This window comes from Mobula birostris, chromosome 1 (genome assembly GCF_030028105.1).
Source record: "Mobula birostris isolate sMobBir1 chromosome 1, sMobBir1.hap1, whole genome shotgun sequence".
NCBI classification, from domain to species: Eukaryota; Metazoa; Chordata; class Chondrichthyes; order Myliobatiformes; family Myliobatidae; genus Mobula; species Mobula birostris.
This window is the reverse complement of record NC_092370.1, coordinates 129,062,215-129,088,076: the sequence shown is the minus strand read 5'-3', so window position 1 is coordinate 129,088,076 and position 25,862 is coordinate 129,062,215. Positions and strand designations below refer to the sequence as shown.

The following is a 25,862-nucleotide window of genomic DNA, read 5'->3' as shown; positions in this document are numbered from 1 at the left end:
TTGGCTGAAAGCAACTCTCGAAGATAAGGTCGCAATACCACACTTTCACAAAGTAATTTTAAGATTAGATGAGCATTAGCTTTTCTGTCCTTTAACTCCACAACAGGTGGCTCAGCTGAAGGGCCTGCGAAAACAAACATTTTAAGTAGATTTTAAAGTGTGCTTTTACAAGTTTTTCTATACGATATGATGTTTAATGCACTATATATGACTTTAAAATTAACCAACAGTAAGTTTGGGCTAGCAGATGGAATAAAGATCTATCCACATTTTAGTAATGTTGATAAATGGAATAAATAAATAGTTATGAATATTCTATAGATGTGGCAACTCCAGGATTACTCATTTGGCTATTGCCATTAAGATTTAAAAAATGGTACTGGTAATGAACTTGTAAGCCCAGAAGAACTTATGAACATTATTTCCAAACTGCAGCTGGGAGCCCGCAAACCAAATTCAACAGAATTCTTGTTCACCAGGCACCAAACACATGAGATGACGACAAAAACTATAAATGAGTACTGAATCTACACTACAGAAATAATCTACTGATCCACTTTTTTTCTGCACATTATGATTACAAATTACCTAAAAAATCTACAGAAACTCTAAACCATTTCCCAACAAGAGGGTGGGGTGCAGAACAGATGGAAGTGGGGCTCTTGACTGATTGCACTGCTATGGTATGTTAAGGTACCTCGCTGTATTGTTAAAAGCAAATCAATAGTCCCAAACTAATTTAACAGATAGTAGTAAAATATTTTGTTTAATACATTTAATTTCAACCTTTAATTTGAGGAAGTAGTCAGTGTATTGCTTAATCTGATTTTTTGCTTCTATATTCAAAAGAAGCTCTGCTTTTCTTAAATAAACCAACTCCATCCCTATGAAGAAACAATTCAAATGTTAGCCTATTGTTTTATTTGTAATTTTGATAAGATACAGCTTACAGGTAACTGACAAAGTTAAAGTTAAAACTCTGTCACTCTGAATTAATGACAAGAGGGTGAGGCTCTTAACTACCATGGCACGTCAAGGTACCTTATTGCATGTAACTGAGCAGTTTCAGACTGCATCACATGTCATAATCATTTTAGCATTGTTACCCTGCCTTCTTGAGTGATAGCAGAAATGCTAATATTAGCTTAAGACTCATGTATTCTTGAATCAGAACTGAGGTAAATGACACTAGTCAGCCTGTTGAAATACTGCCAGCACTTAGTTGGGCAATATTGTGAATCACAGTCTTCAGTTCTTTCTCTCCTATGGCCCTCATACTTTGACTCGCATGCTAATTGAATTCCTATTTTCAAGCTCTTGAATGATTCAGTTTTTTCCACTTCAATAGACAGTGGCTTGAAATCCCCACTGGTGCCTAAAAAAATGTGGCTGAAATATTTCAACCAGGAAGGATATAGCTTCTACATCTTAAATCGGCAATATCCTTAAGGCAAAAATCATGATACCAAGAGTAACTATATTAAGCCTGGAGTTAAAAAGTTCAAAATTCAAAAAGCTCAAAGTAAATTATCAAAGAACATAAATGTCACCATATACAGTACAGCTCTGACATTAATTTTCTTGCAGGCATTCAGAGTAAATACAAACACAATAGAATCAATAAAAAAAGGCCCACAACATGGGTGAACAACCAATGTGCAAAAGACAACAAACTGTGCAAATACAAAAAGTAGTTAAAAAAAACACAAAATAATAACAACAAACAAGCAACATTAGGCTCTCAGGAGTACTCAAGTGACAAATAGTCTTACGTTTACTCTAATTCAAATGACGCACAGATTTGATCTCTCTCACTTGGTCACTTTCAAGTATGTTTAGTATATAAGCATATTACAAACATTAAAGTACATTGTGAGAATGATAAACAGATTATAAAAATAATTTCCAAAGGACATTGGAACAAGAAATTTTAAGTCCATTATAATATAAAGCAAATTTGCCACAAACACCAAGTTCTTCACTCTCTGTTGCTCCATTGTTCACCTATTTTTTATACATTATATATACACACACACACACACACAGTTATCACTTTCAAGACTAGCATCATTAGTCCATTCCTTCTACACTTTAAATGGATGTTGCTAACCCACAGCTTTGAATGATGCTGCACACAATGATTTGCTAATACTGCAAAACAGCTTGTGGGTTCCACTCCCAGTGGCCACTCATTTTAATTCCACATCCCATTCCTATTCTGATATGTCTATCCACGGCCTCCTCTACTGTAAAGATGAAGTCACACTCAGGTTGGAGGAACAACACCTTATATTCCGTCTGGGTAGCCTCCAACCTGATGGCATGAACATTGACTCCTCTAACTTCCGCAAATGCCCCACCTCCCCCTCGTACCCCATCCGTTATTTATTTATATACACACATTCTTTTTCTCTCTCTCCTTTTTCTTCCTCTGTTCCTCTCACTATACCCCTTGCTCATCCTCTGGGCTTCCCCCCCTCCCCCTTTTCTTTCTCCCTAGGCCTCCTGTCCCATGATCCTCTCATATCCCTTTTGCCAATCACCTGTCCAGCTCTTGGCTCCATCCCTCCCCCTCCAGTCTTCCCCTATCATTTTGGATCTCCCCCTCCCCCTCTCAAATCTCTTACTAGCTCTTCTTTCAGTTGGTCCTGACGAAGGGTCTCGGCCCGAAATGTCAACTGTACCTCTTCCTAGAGATGCTGCCTGGCCTGCTGCATTCACCAGCAACTTTTGTGTGTTGCTTGTGGGTTCCTAACATGGTCTTGGGTTTTTATTGTGCATGAGATGTCAAAATCTGAAATCTTCACCTGATATGGTAGAGGTACTTGGTCCCTGTCCAGTGCCAGATGCTGCAGTGGTAAGAGATCCAACAGCGGGGGCCAGGATAAAATCAATGTCACCATCTTTCAATAAACAGAACAGCATATTCATCGACAAATCACTTTACAAAATACATCTATGATTAAAAAATAAGAATGCTTTTATTCCCTTTTCAGCACTTTACAGAAATTATTTTATTGGACAGTAATACTTAATTGCTTAATATTGTATAACTCGGTAAAACTTTAGGTTTGTGTAGACTAATCTTTTCTTCAGTTTATTATATTCTGATCATTCAGCTGAATACTATACATTTACAATGTACAAATTCCAAAGCATAGTACTATTAATGGTAAAAAAAATCTAATTCTTCAATTAAAGTGCAGAAAATAGCAGTAAGCTAAATCAAGTATCTACAAATTACAAAAAATTGTAATAAGAAAATAGAAATTCACACCAAAAACTACTTCTATTAAAAAGCTATAAGCTTTTAAGCACACTGTATACAATTGTTAAAAAGTGTGACAGTTAATAGAGATACATTGAATAGACCTGAAAAAGAATGATGAATGCTACCCAAAATAGCTTGAATAGTACCAGATGAGCATCTTGATTGCTTAAAGTGAAAACTTATAAAATAATGTCCTTTCAGCATGCCAAACTTACAGGTACTTACAAGGGCTACGATAAAGGTTACTTTTATTTGTCACATTTACATTGAAACATACAGTGAAAAGTGCCATTTCCTTCTTTGACCAACATACAGGCAGTGCTGGGGGCTGCCCACAAGTGCCATCACATTTCTGGTGCCAATATTGCTTGCCCAAAACGCATGAACCCTAACCAATATGTCTTTAATCCAACAATATCTTTCAAATCTAAAATGTTATTTTATTTAAAGATAGTGTGGAATTGGCCCATCTGTCTATTCAAGTCACATTGCCCAGCAACTGTCAACAACCCTGATTTATCCCTATTCTACTTGAAGAAGCTCTTAAACAATCTTTTCCTGACACCACCTCCTCAAGGACAATTAGGAATGAGCAATAAATGCTGGCCAGCTAAGAATATATAGATCCCAAAAAATGGGGGGGGGGGGGGGGTTTAAAAATTCTGAATATAAAAGCAACTAAGATATTTTAAAATAAAGGATGTAATATCACTAAGTGTCAGTCATAATTTTTCAAGCAGCATTCACCTCACAGTCAGAGATTTGAGGGTTTAGACATGCTTAAAAATCCAAGATCATTGATGCAGCCTGAAAATGAAGAAACGCTGCACTGACAGATAAAACACCATTTGCTCTCAGTTGGACATAAAAGCTCCCCTGCCACTCTCCCAAGTGTCTTGACTAATTATGACACCTCATTTAACAATGCCATCAACAGGCTAGCCAGACATTATGTACTAATGATGTAGTTCTGTATACTGCAAAGCTTGTAGGATCAGACTGCATTGTCTAAAATTATATTGAGAAAAATGTAGTAGGTAATTTGAAGTCTGACCCTCTCCTGGCTCCAGTGAATACTGGTGATCATGAAACACCCTGCTGAACTGTCCAAAAGACCATGAAACCCCAGTATTCTCAACAAGACAGTTTATATTGGAATGACTGAACATTCAAAACAGACTACTTGCACTGTTAAAAATGGCAACAGCCATAAGCTCTACCACCATATGCAAACTTCCACTATAAACTGAGAAAGCGGTTACGTAGCTTTAAATTTTCCCTTGGGTAAATGAGTCAGCTTTAATTCATCAGTTCTTAAAGACTGAATGCCTTTGCTGATTGGAACCATGGAAAGTCTTGTATGGTCAAATTCTGCTGCAACTCCATCAGCAGGTTTGCAGATTATACCACTGTGTCTCAAATAATGAGTTGGAGTACAGGGAGGAGATAAGGGAGCTTAGTAACGTGGTGTCATGATGTTTCCCTCAATGTTAGCAAAACAAAAGAGTTGGTTATTGAAGAGGGGAGGGCTGAGCACATGCTTCTGTCTACAACAATAGACTGAGAGCTTCAAGTTCCTAGGAACATCAATAAACTATCCAACTATGAAGATGCCATGGCCAAGAAAGCTCCCCAATACTCTGCTTCTCTTGACTAAAGAACAATGGCATGTCCCCATCAACCCTTACCAACTTTAAATCAATCCATCACAGAAAACATTCTACCTGGATGCATAACAGATTATTATGGCAACTACACTACTCATGACCGCAGGAACACAGCTCAGCACATCACGGTAAACAGCCAAGAACTCAGTCTAGACTTCAGTGTCTCTGTAAAGCAAACTGCATCCATACTGGACATTCTCTCTCTTGCACTCTTCTAATGGGCAAAAGATACAAAAGCATGAAGGCGCGTACCACCAGACTCAAGGATAGCTTCGACCCTCAGCTATGGCTATTAAATAGTGCCCTGGTATGATAAGATGAACTTTCAACTTGATCTCACCATGTACATCACTATGATTTTGTACTTTACTGTTCACCCACACTGCACTTTCTCTGCAGTTGCTACATTCTATTTTGCATTGTTACTATTGTTATTGTTTTACCATTTTCCACTTCAATGCATAGTGTAACAATTCGATCAGTATGAACACTATGCAAGACAAGCTACAGAGTTTTCATTGTATCTCAGTACATGTGATAATGATAAACCAATTCCAATTCTAAAGCTGAATTATTCCAAGTGCAAAATTTGCTCTAGCAGTTTAAACAGCTGACATGTTAGTTTTCCTGAAAAGGAAGTATTTTTAAAATCAAATGTTCCTTGGAAATCAGACTTGATTGCGCCCCAAGTTCTAAGAACTATGGTTGATGTGTTAGCGGCTTTGCCTTACAATTATAGTCAAGGTGATCTTGGCTTTGTCTGGCAATGATGAGCAGAGAGAAATGAGTGGATAAATAAACAATACTGAAGAACACGTTTTGGAGCTTGGCCAAGTATTTCAAAATTATGAAATGTAAACAATTTCTCTTTGCAGCATATCCTATCTTACATGGCATGGCACTGACACTATCATAGGGATTTCCTGATGGAAGATCCATGAATTACATACTTTTATTCCCCAGGGCTACAACCTGATGTGGAGAAATGTTACTCACAGTAAGCACACTAGAAGACTCTAGCAATAAAAAAAAATCCACACTGAGCAAAGATTACACTTCCAGTCCAAGAATAATAGAGCTTAATAGCTCATGAGATCTAAAGAAAAATAGCAAATAGGATCTAAAACTGGCTCAGTGGCAGGAAACACGAGGTGGGAATTTTTGACAGGAAGGCTGCCTTCTCTTGGGTTTCATAGAGCTCTGTATGGGGTCCCTTACTTTTGTTATTGATATACCGACTCGTTTGGAGCTCGATAAAGTGGCGCGTCAGGGCAAGTAGCTGAAGTTGCCAGTGAGGAAAGCTTTAGAATGCACCAGATATAGGCTAGTTTGGTTAGGCAGAAAAGCAAAGGGACTGTCGGTAATATGAATTAAGGGGGAATGGGAAAAATATTTACACCAAGTGTGTGGTAGGAGCCAGAAACTTAATATTTTGTCAGGGTGATCTTCAACCTGAAGGCATGAACAATAATTTTTCTAACTTCTGGTAATTCATCCCCCCCCCCCACACCCCCTTCTCCTTTTTCCCTTCCCAATTCTGGCTCCCTTCTTACTCCTTCCTTTCATCTCACCTGTATATCTTCCCCCCCACCCCGCATGGTCCTTCCCTTTCTCCATGGGCCACTCTCCTCTCAGATGCCTCCTTCTTCAGCACTTCATACGACTTACACCTACCATCTCCCAGCTTTTCACTTCAGTCACCCACCTCCGCCCCTGCAACTCACTTATCTTCCCCCTCACTTGGTTTCACCTATTATCCGTTACATTGTACTCCTTCCCCCTCCCCCTCATCTTCTGCCCCCTTACTTTCCAGTCTGAATGTAAGGTCTTGGTTCGAAATGTCGACTGTTTATTCCTCTCCACAGATGCTGCCTGACTTGCCAAGTTGCTGCAGCATTTTGTAGCATGAAACTATGGTTTGAAAGGGTGGCAGGCAGAAACTTCCATCAAATTTAAAATAGGCTTATATGTACACCTCAAGGTCCAGGTCATGACCTGAGTGCTGGAATGATGGGATAGGTCTAGACAGACCTTTTGCAACTGGTCCATGTCACAGAATATCATAATATCTGAAATGGAAATTGGACTGCTACTTTAAAAGGAACTTATAGGACAATGAGAAATATGCAGAGGAGCAGGATAAATTGTACAGCTTTTTCATCATATCAGCATAGATCCAATGCTCTAAAAAATCTCCTCCTGTTTGTGGAATTCTATTTTAATACAGCTTGCAGGCTGCACTGAGCTTGTTAAGATCAGTAACTGCAGCAATGCAGCTGAAACATTTGAACTCTGCTTCTCCCTGCAAAGACACTGCGTGACCTGCTGAGCATTTCCGGTTTTTAGTTCAGATTAAATAAAAATTAGAGCAAAGACCAATAGTTGCTGACAATGCTGTCTAAAGATGGGTAATGTAAAAAGCAAACAATGATTAAAAGAACTTCACTTATGTAAAAAGTAGTGCCCTTAACTATTAAAGAAAAATGCTGGAGAAATTAAAAAGTCAACAAATGCCAAGGATTCATTGGCTCAACTTAGCATTTAAAAAACTCTAAAACAGTCCTTGTGGCTTGGAGGGTATTGAATACAATTCTGCTTTCCAAGAAGGCCTGAGGAAGCATACAAAATTTTAGGCTGATTAGTCTGTTGTGAATTGGTAGGAAATAATTTTAACCCATTAAGGATATTGTACTCTCAGTTTTAAGAAAAACCACATTTAGTAAATATGACTATTATTTAGAAGTATAATTAAGAACACAAAGGGAAAACTAGCAGCTGGAGCATATCAAAAGGCATTCTTTAACATAATGCTGACATGGCTATAAACAAGGCTTCAATCCCATGGAACTGGAAATAATACGTCAGGTCAAGATGAGAACTAGTTAACTGAACAAAAACAGTAAAAATGTTTTCAGATTATAACCTGTATTGTCAGATTGCCACAGAACTGAATGCCTGAAGTTCAGCAAAATACAATATAAGCCGATAACTCAGATGAGGTACTAAACCCTACCAGTCCTTTCAAAAGGTCAAGTTGTCTTTCTCACTTCAATTTTTATTATTATTAACAACAGCATATTGTGGAGAATATGCTGCATGCTCTGGAAAATAAACGACAAAGCACAGTGAAAGCAATACACAAAAATCCAGCTGATTATATTTTTTGGGCTTAATCCATTTTCAAATATTGTCACTTCAAAAGACCCCTGCTAGAAGTGCTGCACCAAGTAAACATCCCATCAAAAACAAAGCAATGTTTTCCTATTATAGCTCATTTGAAGAATCTGATATGGAAAAAACTGATACATGAAAATCAAAGAACAAAAGTAACAACCAAGCCAGTGAAAAATTGGTAAAACAAAAACAGCCCTGCAGAACCACAAGGAGTGAAATTTTTAGCATCCAGGTCTGGTATAAAAACCAATCACATCTGATCAGAAAATTAACTTGACATAAACCACTCAAATGGAACACTACTCCACTATGCCACCATAATGCACACAAGGATTCACTGTCACTTAAGAATGACAGCTAAAAATCACATTTCAGGAATTTGAGTACTAAATTTCAGTTGACAGGACAGTTCTGCAGCTAGATGAGGTATTAAGTTAAAGTCCCCTCATCCTTCTGAGGTGCACATAAAAACTAAGGTATTGTTTGAAGAACAGTCTGTGGTGTCCCAGTCAACATGACTGGGTACACACTCAATTCATTCCATGACTGGAGGAGTGCAAATTGGCTGCTGCATTTCCTAAATAAGACATTTTAGAGTCTTAAAAGCACTTTGGGACAGATCATAGAATGCCATGGACAGGATCATGCCAGTTGCTAGCTAATGGTTCCAGACTTTTGCACCTGCATGTAAAGATTAGCTTTATTTGTCACATGTACATTGAAACACAATGTATGGGGAGATAAGATTCAAAAACACGAATTCTCTTCATTCTGCTGGACCTACTGAGTTCAGAACACTGCACAACTGTGCTAAAGAATCAAACTAACTTCACATCGGGCTCCTTAGCATCTCAGCAGGCATAGGTGGTGCATCTAATACTGCCATTCACCTGAATAGAGTCATTGACCTTTAATTTATAATAACTGAAATTTTAAAAAAGAAAACTGGCATTTAATTGAATTTATTGAATTGAATGCCAGGCAGGATGTTGGAATGCTCCTCTTGCAGGATGTGGGAAGTCAGGAAGCCCTCCGGTGTCCCTGACAACGACACCTGCAAGAAGTGCATCCAGCTGCAGCTCCTAACAAACTGCGTTAGGGAACTGGAGCAGGAGTTGGATGACCTGCAGATCATTCGGGAGAATGAGGAGATTATAGATAGTAGCTACAGGGAGATAGTTACGCCAAAGGAGCAGAGGACAGGAAATTGGGTCACTGTCAGGTGAGGGAAGAGGAAAGGGCAGGCAGAGCAGGGTTCCCCTGTGGTCATTCCCCTCAACAACAAGTATACCGCATTGGATACTGTTGGGGGGAATGACTTACCTGGGACAAGCTGCAGTAGCCGGATCTCTGGCACTGAGTCTGGCTCTGCAGTGCAGAAGGGAGGGTGGAAAAAGAGGAGAGCGGTAGTGATAGGGGACTCGATAGTTAGAGGTGCAGATAGGAGGCTCAGTGGTCCTGACAGAGAATCCAGGATGGTTTGTTGCCTCCTGGGTGCCAGGGTCAAGGATGTCTCCGATCGCTTGCATGACATTCTGAAGTGGGAGGGTGATCAGCCAGATGTCATGGTGCACATCGGTACCAATGACATAGCAAGGAAGAGTGAGGTGGTCCTGGAGAGTGAGTATAGGGAGCTTGGTAGGAAGTTGAAAAGCAGGACCTCGAGGGTGGTAATCTCAGGATTGCTACCTGTGCTACATGCCAGTGAGGGTAGGAATAGGATGCTATGGAGGATGAATAAGTGGCTGAGGAACAGGTGCAGGGGGCAGGGTTTCAGATTTCAGGATAATTGGGACCTCTTCTGGGGCAGGTGGGACCTGTACAAGAGAGACGGGTTACACTTGAACTACCGGGGGACCAATATCCTTTCAGGGAAGTTTGTTAGTGCTATTGGGGAGGCTTTAAACTAGATTTGCAGGGGGATGGGAATCAGAGTGCCAGAGCTGACAGTGCGGCTGGAGTGAAAATAAATGATGTTAAAAGTTCAAGCAAATCCGCTAATAGAAAGGTTGTGAGTGGTAAAAATCTTCTGAGGTGTATATATTTCAATGCTAGGAGTATTGCGGGGAAGGCGGATGAGTTGAGGGCGTGGATTGACACGTGGAATTATGACGTTATAGCAATTAGTGAAACTTGGCTACAGGAGGGGCAGGACTGGCAGCTTAATATTTCAGGGTTCCGATGTTTCAGATGTGATCGAGGCAGAGGAATGAAAGGTGGGGGAGTAGCATTGCTTGTTAGGGAAAATATTACAGCAGTGCTCAGGCAGGACAGATTAGGGGGCTTGTCTACTGAGTCCTTATGGATGGAGCTGAGAAACAGGAAAGGTATGGCCACATTAGTGGGATTGTATTACAGACCACCCAATAGTCAACGAGAATTGGAAGAGCAAATCTGCAGAGAGATAGCAGGCAACTGCAGGAAACATAAAGTTGTGGTGGTAGGGGATTTTAATTTTCCATATATTGATTGGGACTCCCATACTGTTAGGGGTCTAGATGGTTTAGAGTTTGTAAAATGTGTTCAGGAAAGTTTTCTAAATCAATATATAGAGGAACCAACTAGAGGGGATGCAATATTGGATCTCCTGTTAGGAAACGAGTTAGGACAAGTGACAGAAGTCTGTGTAGGGGAGCACTTTGGTTCCAGTGATCATAACACCATTAGTTTCAACTTGGTCATGGACAAGGATAGATCTGGTCCTACGGTTGAGGTTCTTAACTGGAAGGCGGCCAAATTTGAAGAAATGAGAAAGGATCTAAAAAGCGTGGATTGGGACAGGTTGTTCTCTGGCAAGGATGTGATCGGTAGGTGGGAAGCCTTCAAAGGAGAAATTTTGAGTGTGCAGAATTTGTATGTTTCTGTCAGGATTAAAGGCAAAGTGAATAGGAATAAGGAACCTTGGTTCTCAAGGGATATTGCAATTCTGATAAAGAAGAAGAGGGAGTTGTATGACATGTATAGGAAGCAGGAAGTAAATAAGGTGCTTGAGGAGTATAGGAAGTGCAAGAAAATACTTAAGAAATCAGGAGGGCTAAAAGAGGACATGAGGTTGCCTTCGCAGTCAAAGTGAAGGATAATCCAAAGAGCTTTTACAGGTACATTAAGAGCAAAAGGATTGTAAGGGATAAAATTGGCCCTCTTGAAGATCAGAGTGGTCGGCTATGTGCGGAACCAAAGGAAGTGGGGGAGATCTTAAATAGGTTTTTTTGCGTCTGTATTTACTAAGGAAACTGGCATGAAGTCTATGGAATTAAGGGAAACAAGTAGTGAGATCATGGAAACTGTACAGATTGAAAAGGAGGAGCTCCTTGCTGTCTTGGGGAAAATTAAAGTGGATAAATCCCTGGGACCTGACAGGGTGATCCCTCGGACCTTGAAGGAGACTAGTGTTGAAACTGCAGGGGGCCCTGGCAGAAATATTTAAAATGTTGCTGTCTACAGGTGAGGTGCCAGAGGATTGAAGAATGGCTCATGTTGTTCCGTTGTTTAAAAAAGGATCGAAAAGTAATCCGGGAAATTATAGGCTGGTAAATTTAACGTCGGTAGTAGGTAAGTTATTGGAGGGAGTACTAAGAGACAGAATCTACAAGCATTTGGATAGACAGGGACTTATTAGGGAGAGTCAACATGGCTTTGTGCGTGGCAGGTCATGTTTGACCAATCTATTGGAGTTTTTCGAGAAGACCTGTGACTAGTGGTGTGCCACAGGGATTAGTGCTGGGTCCATTGTTATTTGTCATCTATATCAATGATCTGGATGATAATGTGGTAAAATGGATCAGCAAATTTGCTGATGATACAAAGATTGGAGGTGTAGTAGACAGTGAGGAAGGTTTTCAGAGCCTGCAGAGGGACTTGAACCAGCTGGAAAAATGGGCTGAAAAATGGCAGATGGAGTTTAATACAGACAAGTCTGAGGTATTGCACGTTGGAAGGACAAACCAAGGTAGAACGTACAGGGTTATTGGTAAGGCACTGAGAAGTGCAGTGGAACAGAGGGATCTGGGAACACAGATACAAAATTCCCTAAAAGTAGCATCACAGGTAGATAGGGTTGTAAAGAGAGCTTTTGGTACATTGGCCTTTATTAATCAAAGTATTGAGTATAAGAGCTGGAATGTTATGATGAGGTTGTATAAGGCATCGGTGAGGCTGAATCTGGAGTATTGTGTTCAGTTTTGGTCACCAAATTACAGAAAGGATATTAATAAGGTTGAAAGGGTGCAGAGAAGGTTTACAAGGATGTTGCCGGGACTTGAGAAACTCAGTTACAGAGAAAGGTTGAATAGGTTAGGACTTTATTCCCTGGAGCGTAGAAGAATGAGGGGAGATTTGATAGAGGTATATAAAATTATGATGGGTATAGATAGAGTGAATGCAAGCAGGCTTTTTCCACTGAGGCAAGGGGAGAAAAAAACCAGAGGACATGGGTTAAGGGTGAGGGGGGAAAAGTTTAAAGGGAACATTAGGGGGGGCTTATTCGCACAGAGAGTGGTGGGAGTATGGAATGAGCTGCCAGATGAGGTGGTAAATGCAGGTTCTTTATTAACATTTAAGAATAAATTGGACAGATACATGGATGGGAGGTGTATGGAGGATATGGTCCGTATGCAGGTCAGTGGGACTAGGCAGAAAATGGTTCGGCACAGCCAAGAAGGGCCAAAAGGCCTGTTTCTGTGCTGTTGTTTCTATGGTAAATGTAAAGCTTTTCCTCCTTGAACTGATTCTGATTATCCGATATTTGGAAACAATGAAAAGGCATCTCACAACTTATGTTGTCAGATGGCCAAAAAGTCCATTGCAGGACTGTTTCCACCACATATGGACTTGTTGCCATTCACTATTCTACCTTATGGAATGACCATTGAAACATTAGTGTACGTTGGGAACTATATAGCATGTGGGCTGAGTCCAGTTCAATCCACCCAGATTTTTCTCCTCAATTTGTCTCCAAGAGAACGTAGTTAAAATGTCAGTATACAAAAGGTTAATGTCAATAAATTTTTCAGCTTTTGTACAATGAATGAGCTGGCAACAAAGAGGAATATTTTGCCTTCTCAACATGATTAAATGCTCTTTTTGTATTAAGGAAACCTGTTCTGTCTATCAACTGCAAAGAATGCTTATTTATAAAGTACATATCAATATTGGATGAAACTTCTATTTTATTACAGCAAACAATAAACCACTTGCAGGTAAGATTACACCAATTTATATAGCTTCAAAGGAGAATCTTATATTTAATGAATTATTTTCTCATACATCTGGAAAATCTAACCTGGATCAATTGCAGGTGGATCTGGTGCCCAGCTAAGTGGTGCAATAGGAGGAGAGACTGGATCCTGATGGTCACTGGACGAAGCACCAGACTCATGGCGTCCTAAGCCAGCAGCTCGTAGTGAGCGTCGCATCATCTCACGTAATCTTAAACTTGGAGAAATTAATTTAAAATACATTATTCTGAGAGAGCCTGGGTGTGGGGGAAGAGGAAAGGGAGAGCTGAGAAGGAGAAACGAAATTTCTTTAGTGAGTTACTATGATTGTTGGAGGCATCTGACATCAAGTCACCTGGGTTTGCCAACTGTGAACCAATTGACTACCTTTCACTCCAACTCAGCTAGGTATTTATTAATTTGCTAACCAGATCTTCATAGCTTCAGATATCAACATGCTGACACAAAAATGCTTTCTCCAATTTTCTGGAAATTGACATAAATATCTTATTCATTTTAATCACTAAAATTTCAATTAAAATATTTACTATTTAATAACTAACTCTTCAATTACACCACTCCTGAGCTGAATGGGAATAATTTACCAAAATTCTTCACCCCATTCTCCCATGTCAAATGCATGCAGTTTGAACCCCATTTTATAGCAAGGAAATTGGGTGTTACATTTAGATAATTGGCACAAAATTAACACCCAAAAGAATTGTTTATACCTACCTACGACTGCTAGATGGTCCACTTCTGTTACCACTATTATTACTGGACACCACCGATATTGCATTTGCGATGGCCTCAACTGCTGACAATCTCTCTGCAAAGGTGTTCCTCTCAGAGCGCTCTGCTTCTGTGGGACAGAGGAATTTAGTCTCAAAAAAAACGATACCAGAAGGAATACAAATTCAAACCTCAAAGAATCCCACAGAAAATCTGATGCAAGTTTCTTAAAACCTACTTATTTCATTTAAAATACAAAGAATTCTGATTAATTGGGACACATCGGAAGTAGTACATTTTAGCTCAGGTAAGCAACTACCCTAATTAGCCAGTTTGATGGAAGTAGTTAAAATCATATAAAAAAGACAAACTATCATTTGAGTAACAAATTATATATTTAAATGAAATACAGAATTAGAACACTACCAATACCATTACAGTACTATAAAATTGTGCATTACGTCCTAATAGTTATTGAATGAAGAATTCATCCAGTGGTACACTGCCATGTTCTTCTGATTGACTGTAAATGAATGAAACCAGCCAAACAATGGGTTGCCTACAGACAATTCTTTCAATGATTGCATCTTCCAAATCTTCATTTTTATTATAACATCCAAGATGATTGTCGATATTTCCAAATTTTTCATCTTTCCTAATGAAGTAGTGAAGTAGTTTAATTTTTACTCCTTGCCTTACTGCTTATTTCTTGCCAACGATCGGTGACAAAAGTCACTGCTTTTCAACACAAACACATACAACTAAGGCTATTTAAAAACTATTTGCAATAAGCACAGTGCATGTCTAACGTCCACAAGTGCATGTGACTGACACTAGTTAGAAACTGTTCAGCAACAGTCTCCTGTCCCAATTAAGCAGCATAGTGTCACAAATAAACTAAGGGAATCCCAGCTATTTTCTCAGTTTTTGTTCATTAAGAGTGGTCCCAAATGAGCAGCTGCCCCGATTAACTGATAGTCCAAATAAATGCAATCCACTGAAACTTCTTTTAATAAATTTTTCAAAATAAATTCTTTACACCCATCCTAAACTTCCTCCCATTAAAAAATAGAATAGTTTTTCCCAAAGATTTTGTCCTGCACTATAATCAGCTCCTTTGGCGAATCAGTAGAGCATTTTAGACACACTTTTTGGATTCTTGAATAATTTAAAATTTTCACTTTACTCAAATTAAACATAATCAAAGACACCAGTGACATTCACCCACTGTGCATCAGGCAGAAGATACAAAAGCCTGAAAGCACATACCACGAGGCTCAATGACAGCTTCGGTCTAAAACTCTTGAATGGAACTCCTATAAACTGGGAAGGCCTCTACCTCACAATCTATATCTTCATGGCCTTGCATCTTATTAGCCACCTACACTGTACTCTCTGTGTAACTGCAACACTTTACATTTTATCACTGTTTTCCCCTTGTTCTACCTCAATGTACGAAGGTAATGAAATGTTCTGTATTTTGGGCATGCCAAATAAATTTTAGCACTGTAACTCAACACATATAACAATAACAAGCCAATTTACCAAAACCATGAAATTTAAGATTTGCTAGAAAACATATTTCAAAATAAAAGCTTTTGGAATACTCTCTCAAGCCAAGTCTAGCAAACTGGCATAAGACTCTTTGTACTGGTCAAGGAAAATAACTAAATTTGAGCAAGACAAAGTCCAGGTTAACTTCAAAAGTTACAGCAATTGAAAATGATTAACTCAGAAGGTGCAGCATCTCATGAGCAGCTACTTTATTACAACACTCTGGAAAATGTTTCAATGAGATCGCAACTGCAGCATATGGATCCCATTTCCTGCTTGACGTACTACTCTAGCTTCACCAAATCAAAATACATGTAGACTGCAAATGTTTATTGTAGCTTCACATTTTGTTACTGTTTATCTGATGGATATCTTGACGTGATTTAAAATGAATGTCTGTACATTTCAAGTTTTGAACATTTTAACGATTTTAATCTAACTACTGTATATGACCCACTTCAGGGCATTCTATATTGAGTTAAAGAGTAGCCTTTCAAGGATCAAAGTTGCCGGGTGGTGAGGCTCATTGGACTAGAAGGGCCTGTTCCTCGCGGTATCTTTAAACAAAATAGATAAAATAAAATGGGATTTAGGTGAGCAACTCCATCGTGGACAGTCCCAAGCCTGGCTGTGAAAGGAGGAGGGTTGAGCATGAGGCTGGCAACCTCATCCTATAAAAACCCAGAGCTACAGAAATATTAGTAGTTTCAAAACCCTTATTTCTGGAAGAGGAAGGATCTTCAGCTGGAAGACATATGAAGTCATATGGTGAAAGCAGAAACTACAGGGCCATCAACCTTCAGTCCAGGGCAAGGAACTCCGGCAAGTTGCTGTCAGTAGGGGTGATGGGCTTAAGAAGAACTTCGGTGAATACCTTGGATGGCACGGATAAATTGGGAGAGAGGACTCATTTCCAAGATGTATTACTCTATGGCTGCAAAGCTATTCATTATTTACTTTTACTTTATCCCCAAGTGATAACTAAAGTATATGGACACTTATTCTAGTCCCTTTTTGTTTCCTTGTTTTTGGCCAGTTACTATCATTTTAGTTCGGGATTCTCTTTCGTTAATCTGCCCCTCTTTGCTTCTGTCTCACTGACTTACACTTTTGCTTTATCTTCCTCTCCCTTCACTTTTCCACCAGCAGTCCTCACTCATCCTATATCCTCATCACCAACCCAAACTTCTGCTACTTCTTTAAAACTGATTTCCAGCTAGGTCCCTGACCTAGAAAATCCACCCTCTCCCTCCACAGATGCTGACGAGTCTGCAAAATATTCACGGTATTTTGTTGTTTCTTTTTCATAACTGAAGATTTTAGCCAATTTTATGAATAGATGAAGACACAACAGTTGTACCTTCAGAAACAGTATGGTTATGAACTGAATACCCAAGTCTAAGTTACAAACTCCTTCAAGAGCAGAAAGGTAACAGAAAATTAAAAATTCTTCCTAATATACATGCATCATAGATGAGCCTTTGAAAGATATTTGATTTGTAGAAAACAGGTGAAATGCTTATTAGCATATGAAATAATATCTAGAATTAAACAGGCATTGTGTAAAAGTCACATGCAAAACATGAATACTTTAAATACATCTATGTTTCAACTTGGTTTTATTGACAGTATTCCAGGCCAAGGGTGTCAAGTACATTTTTCAGGCTTTTACTTTGGAAAATCTGCAATAGTTGTATCCAAGAGAATGCTGCCCTCAGAGAAGTATGAAGTTATCTTATTTTAAATAAAAACATCTATTTAGAATAGACAAATTTATTTAAATCTGTGTGGACTGAACCAAATTAGGTCAGTTTTGCAATATCAGTCTCCATCTTAAGTTTCTTTGAAATCGTAATTCTAACAAACTGAACAATTTATTTACTGTAATGTTTTATTCGTCTACAGAAAATGTTTCCAACCTATACAACCTGTATTGTAAGTAGTAGAATGATAATGATTGATTCTTAGTGACGCTGCTTTCATTCATAGCACCTGTGATCCTATCTCACAGCAATATGGGTGTGTTTATGCCAAAAGGAACCCTCTTTCTGAATGGACCACAATAAGAACAAAGCTTCAACTGCAGAATTATATTCTATTATTAATTCTATCTGTAATTATATCCTACCAGAAGGCATTACCAGACTAATTTTCCAAGTAATATCACAAAACACCACAAGTGCGTCAGGCCACACTCAGTTGTTCTTGTTCTTTCCCCCACAGAAAGGGAAACAAAAACAAGCGCATAATTTAAGGTGAGGGGAAGATTTCAAAGGGACTTGAGAGGCACTTACTTCAAGCAAAGGATGGGTGAGTATATGGAATAAACTGTCATAGAAATTAGTTGAGACAAGTACACTTAAAAGGCATTTGGATAACACATGCATAGGAAAGGTTTGGAGGGATATGGGCAAAAGTACCTATTTGTATGGATTACTCATTTGCTTTCACTTCACCTCAAGAAATGACAACAGTATACTCCAGTCTTGTTCTTTTAAAAAAAAGAAACAGTCCATCCCAACACATTTCAAATCATAGTCAGGGACTTCAACCAGGCTTGTTTGAAGAAATCTCTGTCCAACTCCCAACATGGTAGACGACTTTTATACCAAGATAAGGAATGCTTACCATTCCATGTTCAGACCACATTTTGGTAAATTGGATCACTTGGCGGTCTTTCTCCTACTTGCATTGAGGTAGAGGCTACAGAGCAAAGCTCAGAAAATAGAACACCAAAGAGATGGAAACAACAGGAATTCTGCAGATGCTGGAAATTCAAGCAACACACATAAAAGTTGCTGGTGAACGCAGCAGGCCAGGCAGCATCTGTCGGAAGAGGTGCAGTCGGCGTTTCAGGCCAAGATCCAAAGAGATGGTATGGGAGGCTGGGGAGCTGCTACATGATCACTTCGAGTCAGTGGACCGGCCATGTTCAAGAACTCATTTGTGGACCTGAATGAATACACCATGGTTGTCAATGACTTTATTAAAACAGCTGTTAACAAGTGTGTCCCCACAAAATCATTCAGTCTTCCCCAACCAGAAGCCCTAGATGAACCATGATATCCACAATCTGATGAGGGCCAGGTCAGAGGTATTCAAGTCTGGTGACCAAGGAAGTTACAAGGAAGTCCAAATATGACCTCCAGAAAGCCATCTCACAGGCAAGGTAGCAATTCCAGACTAAACTTGAATCAACAAAGTATGCTTGCTAGTTGTGCCAGGGCTTAAATACCATCAGCTCTTATAAAGTAAAATCAAGCAAAATAGGTGACAACATGAATTTGCTTCCAGATGAGCTCAATGCCTTCTATGCTCGCTTTGACTGTCAAAAGATGGAAGAACCATCACAAACTCCCAAAGCCCCCAGTGATCCAGTGATTTCAGTCTCTGATGCTGACATGCAAACATCCTTCTGGAGAGTGAACCCATGAAAAGCACCCGGCCCAGACAGGGTACCTGGCCAAGAAAAACCTGTGCTGTACAACTAGCTGGAGTGTTCACTGAGATCCTTAATCTTTCGCTTCAGCAATCTGAGGTACCCGCCTGTTTCAAGCAGGTTTCAATTATACCCATGCCTAAAAAGAAGGCAGTAAGCTGCCTCAATCATTATAATCCAGTAGCACTTACATCCAGAGTGATAAAATATATCAACTCCTGCCTCAGGAGTGACGAGGATCATCTCCAATTTGCCTACCAGAGCAAGAGGTCCACATCAGTTGCCATCTCACTGGCTCTTTACTGAACCCTGGAACATTTGGACAGCAAAGGGGCATACATCAGGGTGCTCGGCATTCAATAATATCATCTCGTCAAAACAAATCAATGAGATCCAAGACCTTGGCCTCAGTACCTCCTTGTTCAATTTGATCCTCAATTTCCTCACTTGCAGACCCCAGTCAGTTCAGATTGGCAACATCTCCTCCACAATCTCCATCAGCACAGGTGCACTACAAGGCTGTGTGCTTCGCACCCTGCTCTACATGCTTTACACCTATGACTGTGTGGCTAAGCACAGTTCCAATCCCATATTCAAGTTTACTGAAGACACCACGGTCATACACCAAATCAAAGGTGGTGACGAATCAGCATACAGATTGAATGGTGTCATAACACTCAGTGTCAACAAGACCAAGGAGCTGATATTTGACTTCAGGTGAAGGAAACCAGAAGTCCATGAGCCACTCCTCATCAGAGGATCAGAGGTGGAGAGGGTCAGCAACTTTAAGTTCCTTGGTGTGATTATTTTAGAGGACCAGCCCTGGGCCCAGCACGTAAGTGCAATTACAAAAAAAGCTTGGCAGCGCCTCTACTTCCTAGGAGTTTGAAAAGATTCGTGGTGGGGAGTATATTAACTGGCTACATCACAGTGAGGTATGCAGATGCCAATGTCCTTGAATGGAAAATCCTACAAAAAGTAGTGGATATGGCCCGGTGCATCATGGGTAAGGCCCTCTCCAGCATTGAGCACATCTACACGAAGTGCTGTCACAGGAAAACAGCATCCATCACATTGCTGTACCACCCAGGACACATTATCCACTCACTGCTGCCATCAGGAAGGTGATACAGGAGCCTCAGGACTCTCACCACCAGATTTAGGAACAGTCATTACCACTCCACCATCAGGCTCTTGAAACAAAATTGATTAACTTCACTCAAATTAACTGGCCCCATCATCGAAATGTTCCCACAATCTACTCACTTTCAAAGATTCATCATCTCACGTTCTCGGTATTTATTGCTTTGTTATTTATTATTATTTTTCTTTTTGTATATGCACAATTTGTTCTCTTTTGCACACTGGTTGAATGCCCAGGTTGTCTTTCATTGATTCTATTATGGTTATTATTCTATTATGGATTTATTGAGTATAGAACATAGAATAGTACAGCACAGTACAGGCTCTTCGGCCCACAATGTTGTGCCGACCCTCAAACCCTGCCTCCCATATAAGCCCCCACCTTAGATTCCTCCATATACCTGTCTAGTAGTCTCCTAAACTTCACTAGTGTATCTGCCTCCACCACTGACTCAGGCAGTGCATTCCACGCACCAACCACTCTGTGAGTAAAAAACCTTCCTCTAATATCCCCCTTGAACTTCCTACCCCTTACCTTAAAGCCATGTCCTCTTGTATTGAGCAGTGGTGCCCTGGGGAAGAGGCGCTGGCTATCCACTCTATCTATTCCTCTTATTATCTTGTACACCTCTATCGTGTCTCCTCTCATCCTCCTTCTCTCCAAAGAGTAAAGCCCTAGCTCCCTTAATCTCTGATCATAATGCATACTTTCTAAACCAGGCAGCATCCTGGTAAATCTCCTCTGTACCCTTTCTAATGCTTCCACATCCTTCCTATAGTGAGGTGACCAGAACTGGACACAATACTCCAAGTGTGGCCTAACCAGAGTTTTATAGAGCTGCATCATTACATCGTGACTCTTAAACTCTATCCCTCGACTTATGAAAGCTAACACCCCATAAGTTTTCTTAACTACCCTATCCACCTGTGAGGCAACTTTCAGGGATCTGTGGACATGTACCCCCAGATCCCTCTGCTCCTCCACACTACCAAGTATCCTGCCATTTACTTTGTACTCTGCCTTGGAGTTTGTCCTTCCAAAGTGTACCACCTCACACTTCTCCGGGTTGAACTCCATCTGCCACTTCTCAGCCCACTTCTGCATCCTATCAACGTCTCTCTGCAATCTTTGACAATATTCTACACTATCTACAACACCACCAACCTTTGTGTCATCTGCAAACTTGCCAACCCACCCTTCTACCCCCACATCCAGGTCGTTAATAAAAATCACAAAAAGCAGAGGGCCCAGAACCGATCCTCGTGGGACACCACTAGTCACAATCCTCCGATCTGAATGTACCCCCTCTACCACCACCCTCTGCCTTCTGCAGGCAAGCCAATTCTGAATCCATCTGGCCAAACTTCCCTGGATCCCATGCCTTCTATCTTTCTGAATAAGCCTACCGTGTGGAACCTTGTCAAATGCCTTACTAAAATTCATATAGATCACATCCACTGCACTACCCTCATCTAAATGCCTGGTCACCTCCTCAAAGAACTCTATCAGGCTTGTTAGACACGATCTGCCCTTCACAAAGCCATGCTGACTGTCCCTGATCAGACCATGATTCTCTAAATGCCTATATATCCTATCTCTAAGAATCTTTTCCAACAGCTTTCCCACCACAGACGTAAGGCTCACTGGTCTATAATTACCCAGACTATTCCTACTACCTTTTTTGAACAAGGGGACAACATTCGCCTCCCTCCAATCCTCCGGTACCATTCCCGTGGACAACGAGGACATAAAGATCCTAGCCGGAGGCTCAGCAATCTCTTCCCTCGACAAGAAAATGAACCTCAGGGTTGTACATGGTGACATACATGTATTTTGATACTGAATTTATGTTGAACTTTGACATTACCTACTGGCATGCAAAAACTAAATATGATTGTTCCCAGTGAACTGTAAACCTTTCACAGTGCAACAATAAAAAGTCCCAATATAGGATTGAAAGCATAATACTGCCACAAAATTCATGCACATCGAAATGAGTGTAAAATAATATTTATTTTTCAGGAACAGACTGTTAGCACTAAGCCCAAGCATATCACATTCTTGCACCAAGACCCAATCTCAGAGAATGAAAAATGAGAGGAAAAAAGCTGAAAAATATTTCCATCTTGACAAATGGCCAATAAACATTGATTTGCAACCTCCACTTAGATTATATTGTTCCAATTTATCAGCAATAAAACTTCAGAAGAGCTTTTTGTAAAATTCCTAATTACTTATGCATCCAAGAACAGTGACGTAAGACCTATCCCCAACACACGAACAATCTGTCATCAAACAAACACCTTAATATTTAAGCAACACACACAAAATGCTGGAGGAACTCAGCAGGCCAGGAAGTATCTATGGAAAAAAGTACAGTTGCCGTTTCAGGCTGAAACCGTTCTGCAGGGCCTGCTGAGCTCCTCTAGCATTTTGTGTGTGTTGCTCGGATTTCCAGCATCTGCAGTTTTCTCTTGTTTATGACCTTAACGTTTTAACACAACTATATTAAAAGAGGTTTATAATCCTCAACTTCATGTTCATTAAAAACAGCCTGCAAATAACAAAAAAAGTCTTTTCTCACCTTCTTCCTCTTTGGTTTCCTTATTGCTTGTGGGGAAACAGACAGATACACAAGCGTGCAAGACATTACGGTTCCCATCACACCGATTGCTTAGAAATGTATTTAGGGCTTGTGGTGTTTGTTCCAACAGGACAGCCTGTTCAAGGTTCATCAAGTACTGCCTGGAGGCATCATAATCACATCTCAGTATATGCTGCATTAATGCTTGTTTCTGCAGAAGACAAAATAAAAGCAGTGACTAATTACTGTACATAGGGAAGTTGTACTACAGCGTGCAAAATGGTTTAAACACACATCCATGTAGACACTACTATAATTCTCATTACTGTTTAACAGCGGATCAGAGTACAAAACTACCAGCAAACTCTAACAGTCAAAAAAATAAAAGCAACCAAATTAAGTAATCAAAATATCAGTTAGTGCTCAAATGCTTATCCACCCTACAATCACCGGTCAGTTACATTTGGAACAAAACCATTTCTTTGAGAATGGCATAATTTTCTGCTGAAGGGCAGGACGCCTCCTCTATAACCAGGGCCCAGGACAAAGCAGACATCTCCCAGCACAAGGTCCTGACTGCACTAACAACAGCTTTAACAGGCTCATCAGCAAAATTGTCAGAGTAATACTTTATGGAAGCAAGACCTTAACATGGAACTGTAAAGGCCTTTCAAACTACAATGTTGTGCTGACCTTTTAACCTGCTCCACTATCATTCAAACCCTTCCTTTCCAAATAGCCCCCCCATTTTATCTTTCATCCATGTGTCTCTTAAATGTCCTTAATATACTTGCCTCTACCACTATCCCAGCAGCATGATCCACGCACTGAGGGAAAAAGCCCTGCATCTGACATCCTCTCTATATTTTCCTGCAATCACTTTAAAATTATGCCCTCTTGCATTAGCCAATTCCACCCTGGGAAAAAGGCACTAGTGGTCCACTCCATCCGTGCCTCTTTTCAGGATCAAGTTATCTCTCATCCTCCTTCACTCCAAACAGAAAAGCCCTAGCTCGCTCAGCCATTCCTCATAAGATATGCTCTCTAATCCAGTCAGCATCCTGGTAAATCTCCTCAGCACCCTCTCCAAAGCTTCCAAATCCTCCCTATAATGAGGCAACCAGAAGTGAGCACAATACTCCATGCATGTTCTAACCAGTTTTATAGAGCTCCACCATCACATCGCAGATCTTGAACTCAATCCTCCAGCGAATGAAGGCAAACAAGCCAAATGCAGTCTTAACCACCTTCATCAACTTTTGTGGCAACTTTGAAGAATCTATGGATGTCGACCACAAGAACCCTCTGCTCCTCAGCACTGCTAAGAATCCTGCCATCAATTCTGTATTCTGCTTTGAAGTTCAACTTTACAAAGTGTATCACTTCATTCCTGTCCATATTGATCTCTGGCGATCACTACTTAGACCACCTCTGCATCCTGTCAATGTCCCGTTCTAATCTACAACAACCTTCTACACTGTCCAAAACACCAATTCTCTTGTCATCTACAAACTTACACACCCAAGTAATCTATAAAAATCATAGAGAGCAGACATCTGAGAACAGATCCCTGCGAAGCACCACTGGTCACCAACTTCCAGACAGAATACACTCCACCTACTACCACTGCCTGCCTTTTGTGCCAGCTAATTCTGAATCCATGCAATCTATGTTCCGTGCCTATTCTGGTATCTGTCCCCCACTTTTCCTTCGCTACATTGACGACTGCATTGGCGCTGCTTCCTGCACGCATGCAGAACTCGTTGACTTTATTAACTTTGCCTCCAACTTTCACCCTCCCTCAAGTTTACCTGGTCCATTTCCAACACCCTCCCTCCCCTTTCTAGATCTTTCTGTCTCTGTCTCTGGAGACAGCTTATCCACTGATGTCTACTATAAGCCTACTGACTCTCACAGCTATCTGGACTATTCCTCTTCTTACCCTGTCTCTTGCAAAAACGCCATCCCCTTCTCGCAATTCCTCTGTCTCCGCTGCATCTGCTCTCAGGATGAGGCTTTTCATTCTAGGACGAGGGAGATGTCTTCCTTTTTTAAAGAAAAGGGCTTCCCTTCCTCCACTATCAACTCTGCTCTTAAACGCATCTCCCCCATTTCACGTACATCTGCTCTCGCTCCATCCTCCCGCCACCCCACTAGGAATAGCGTTCCCCTGGTCCTCACCTACCACCCCACCAGCCTCCGGGTCCAACATATTACTCTCCGTAACTTCCGCCACCTCCAACGGGATCCCACCACTAAGCACATCTTTCCCTCCCCCCCTCTCTCTGCATTCCGCAGGGATCGTTCCCTACACAACTCCCTTGTCCATTCGTTCCCCCCCCATCCTTCCCCACTGATCTCCCTCCTGGCACTTATCTGTGTAAGCAGAACAAGTGCTACACATGCCCTTACACTTCCTCCCTTACCACCATTCAGGGCCCCAAACAGTCCTTCCAGGTGAGGCAACACTTCACCTGTGAGTCGACTGGGGTGATATACTGCGTCCGGTGCTCCCGATGTGGCCTTTTATATATTGGCGAGACCCGACGCAGACTGGGAGACCGCTTTGCTGAACATCTACGCTCTGTCCGCCAGAGAAAGCAGGATCTCCCAGTGGCCACTCATTTTAATTCTACATCCCATTCCCATTCTGACATGTCTATCCACGGCCTCCTCTACTGTAAAGATGAAGCCACACTCAGGTTGGAGGAACAACACCTTGTATTCCGTCTGGGTAGCCTCCAACCTGATGGCATGAACATCGACTTCTCTAACTTCCGCTAAGGCCCCACCTCCCCCTCGTACCCCATCTGTTAATTATTTTTTTATGCACACATTCTTTCTCTCACTCTCTTTTTTCTCCCTCTGTCCCTCTGAATATACCTCTTGCCCATCCTCTGGGTCCCCCCTCCCCTTGTCTTTCTTCCCGGACCTCCTGTCCCATGATCCTCTCGTATCCCCTTTTGCCTATCACCTGTCCAGCGCTTGGCTCCATCCCTCCCCCTCCTGTCTTCTCCTATCATTTTGGATCTCCCCCTCCCCCTCCAACTTTCAAATCCCTTACTCACTCTTCCTTCAGTT

At 40.8% G+C, this 25,862-nt stretch overlaps 1 protein-coding gene across 13 annotated transcripts in view; it reads right to left on the bottom strand.

Annotated features, from left to right (window-relative positions):
* The window catches only part of ubr5 (ubiquitin protein ligase E3 component n-recognin 5), a 198,219-nt gene that overhangs the window by 76,289 nt on the left and 96,068 nt on the right, over positions 1-25,862 (bottom strand). For all 13 annotated transcript variants that reach the window (XM_072262022.1, XM_072262030.1, XM_072262040.1 and 10 more), the window contains 5 exons: positions 22,782-22,992; positions 14,064-14,190; positions 13,394-13,545; positions 2,808-2,903; positions 1-124 (listed from right to left, as the gene is read on the bottom strand). In XM_072262022.1, the coding sequence (XP_072118123.1) occupies positions 1-124; positions 2,808-2,903; positions 13,394-13,545; positions 14,064-14,190; positions 22,782-22,992 (710 nt within the window). The remainder of the gene's footprint in view (positions 125-2,807; positions 2,904-13,393; positions 13,546-14,063; positions 14,191-22,781; positions 22,993-25,862) is intronic.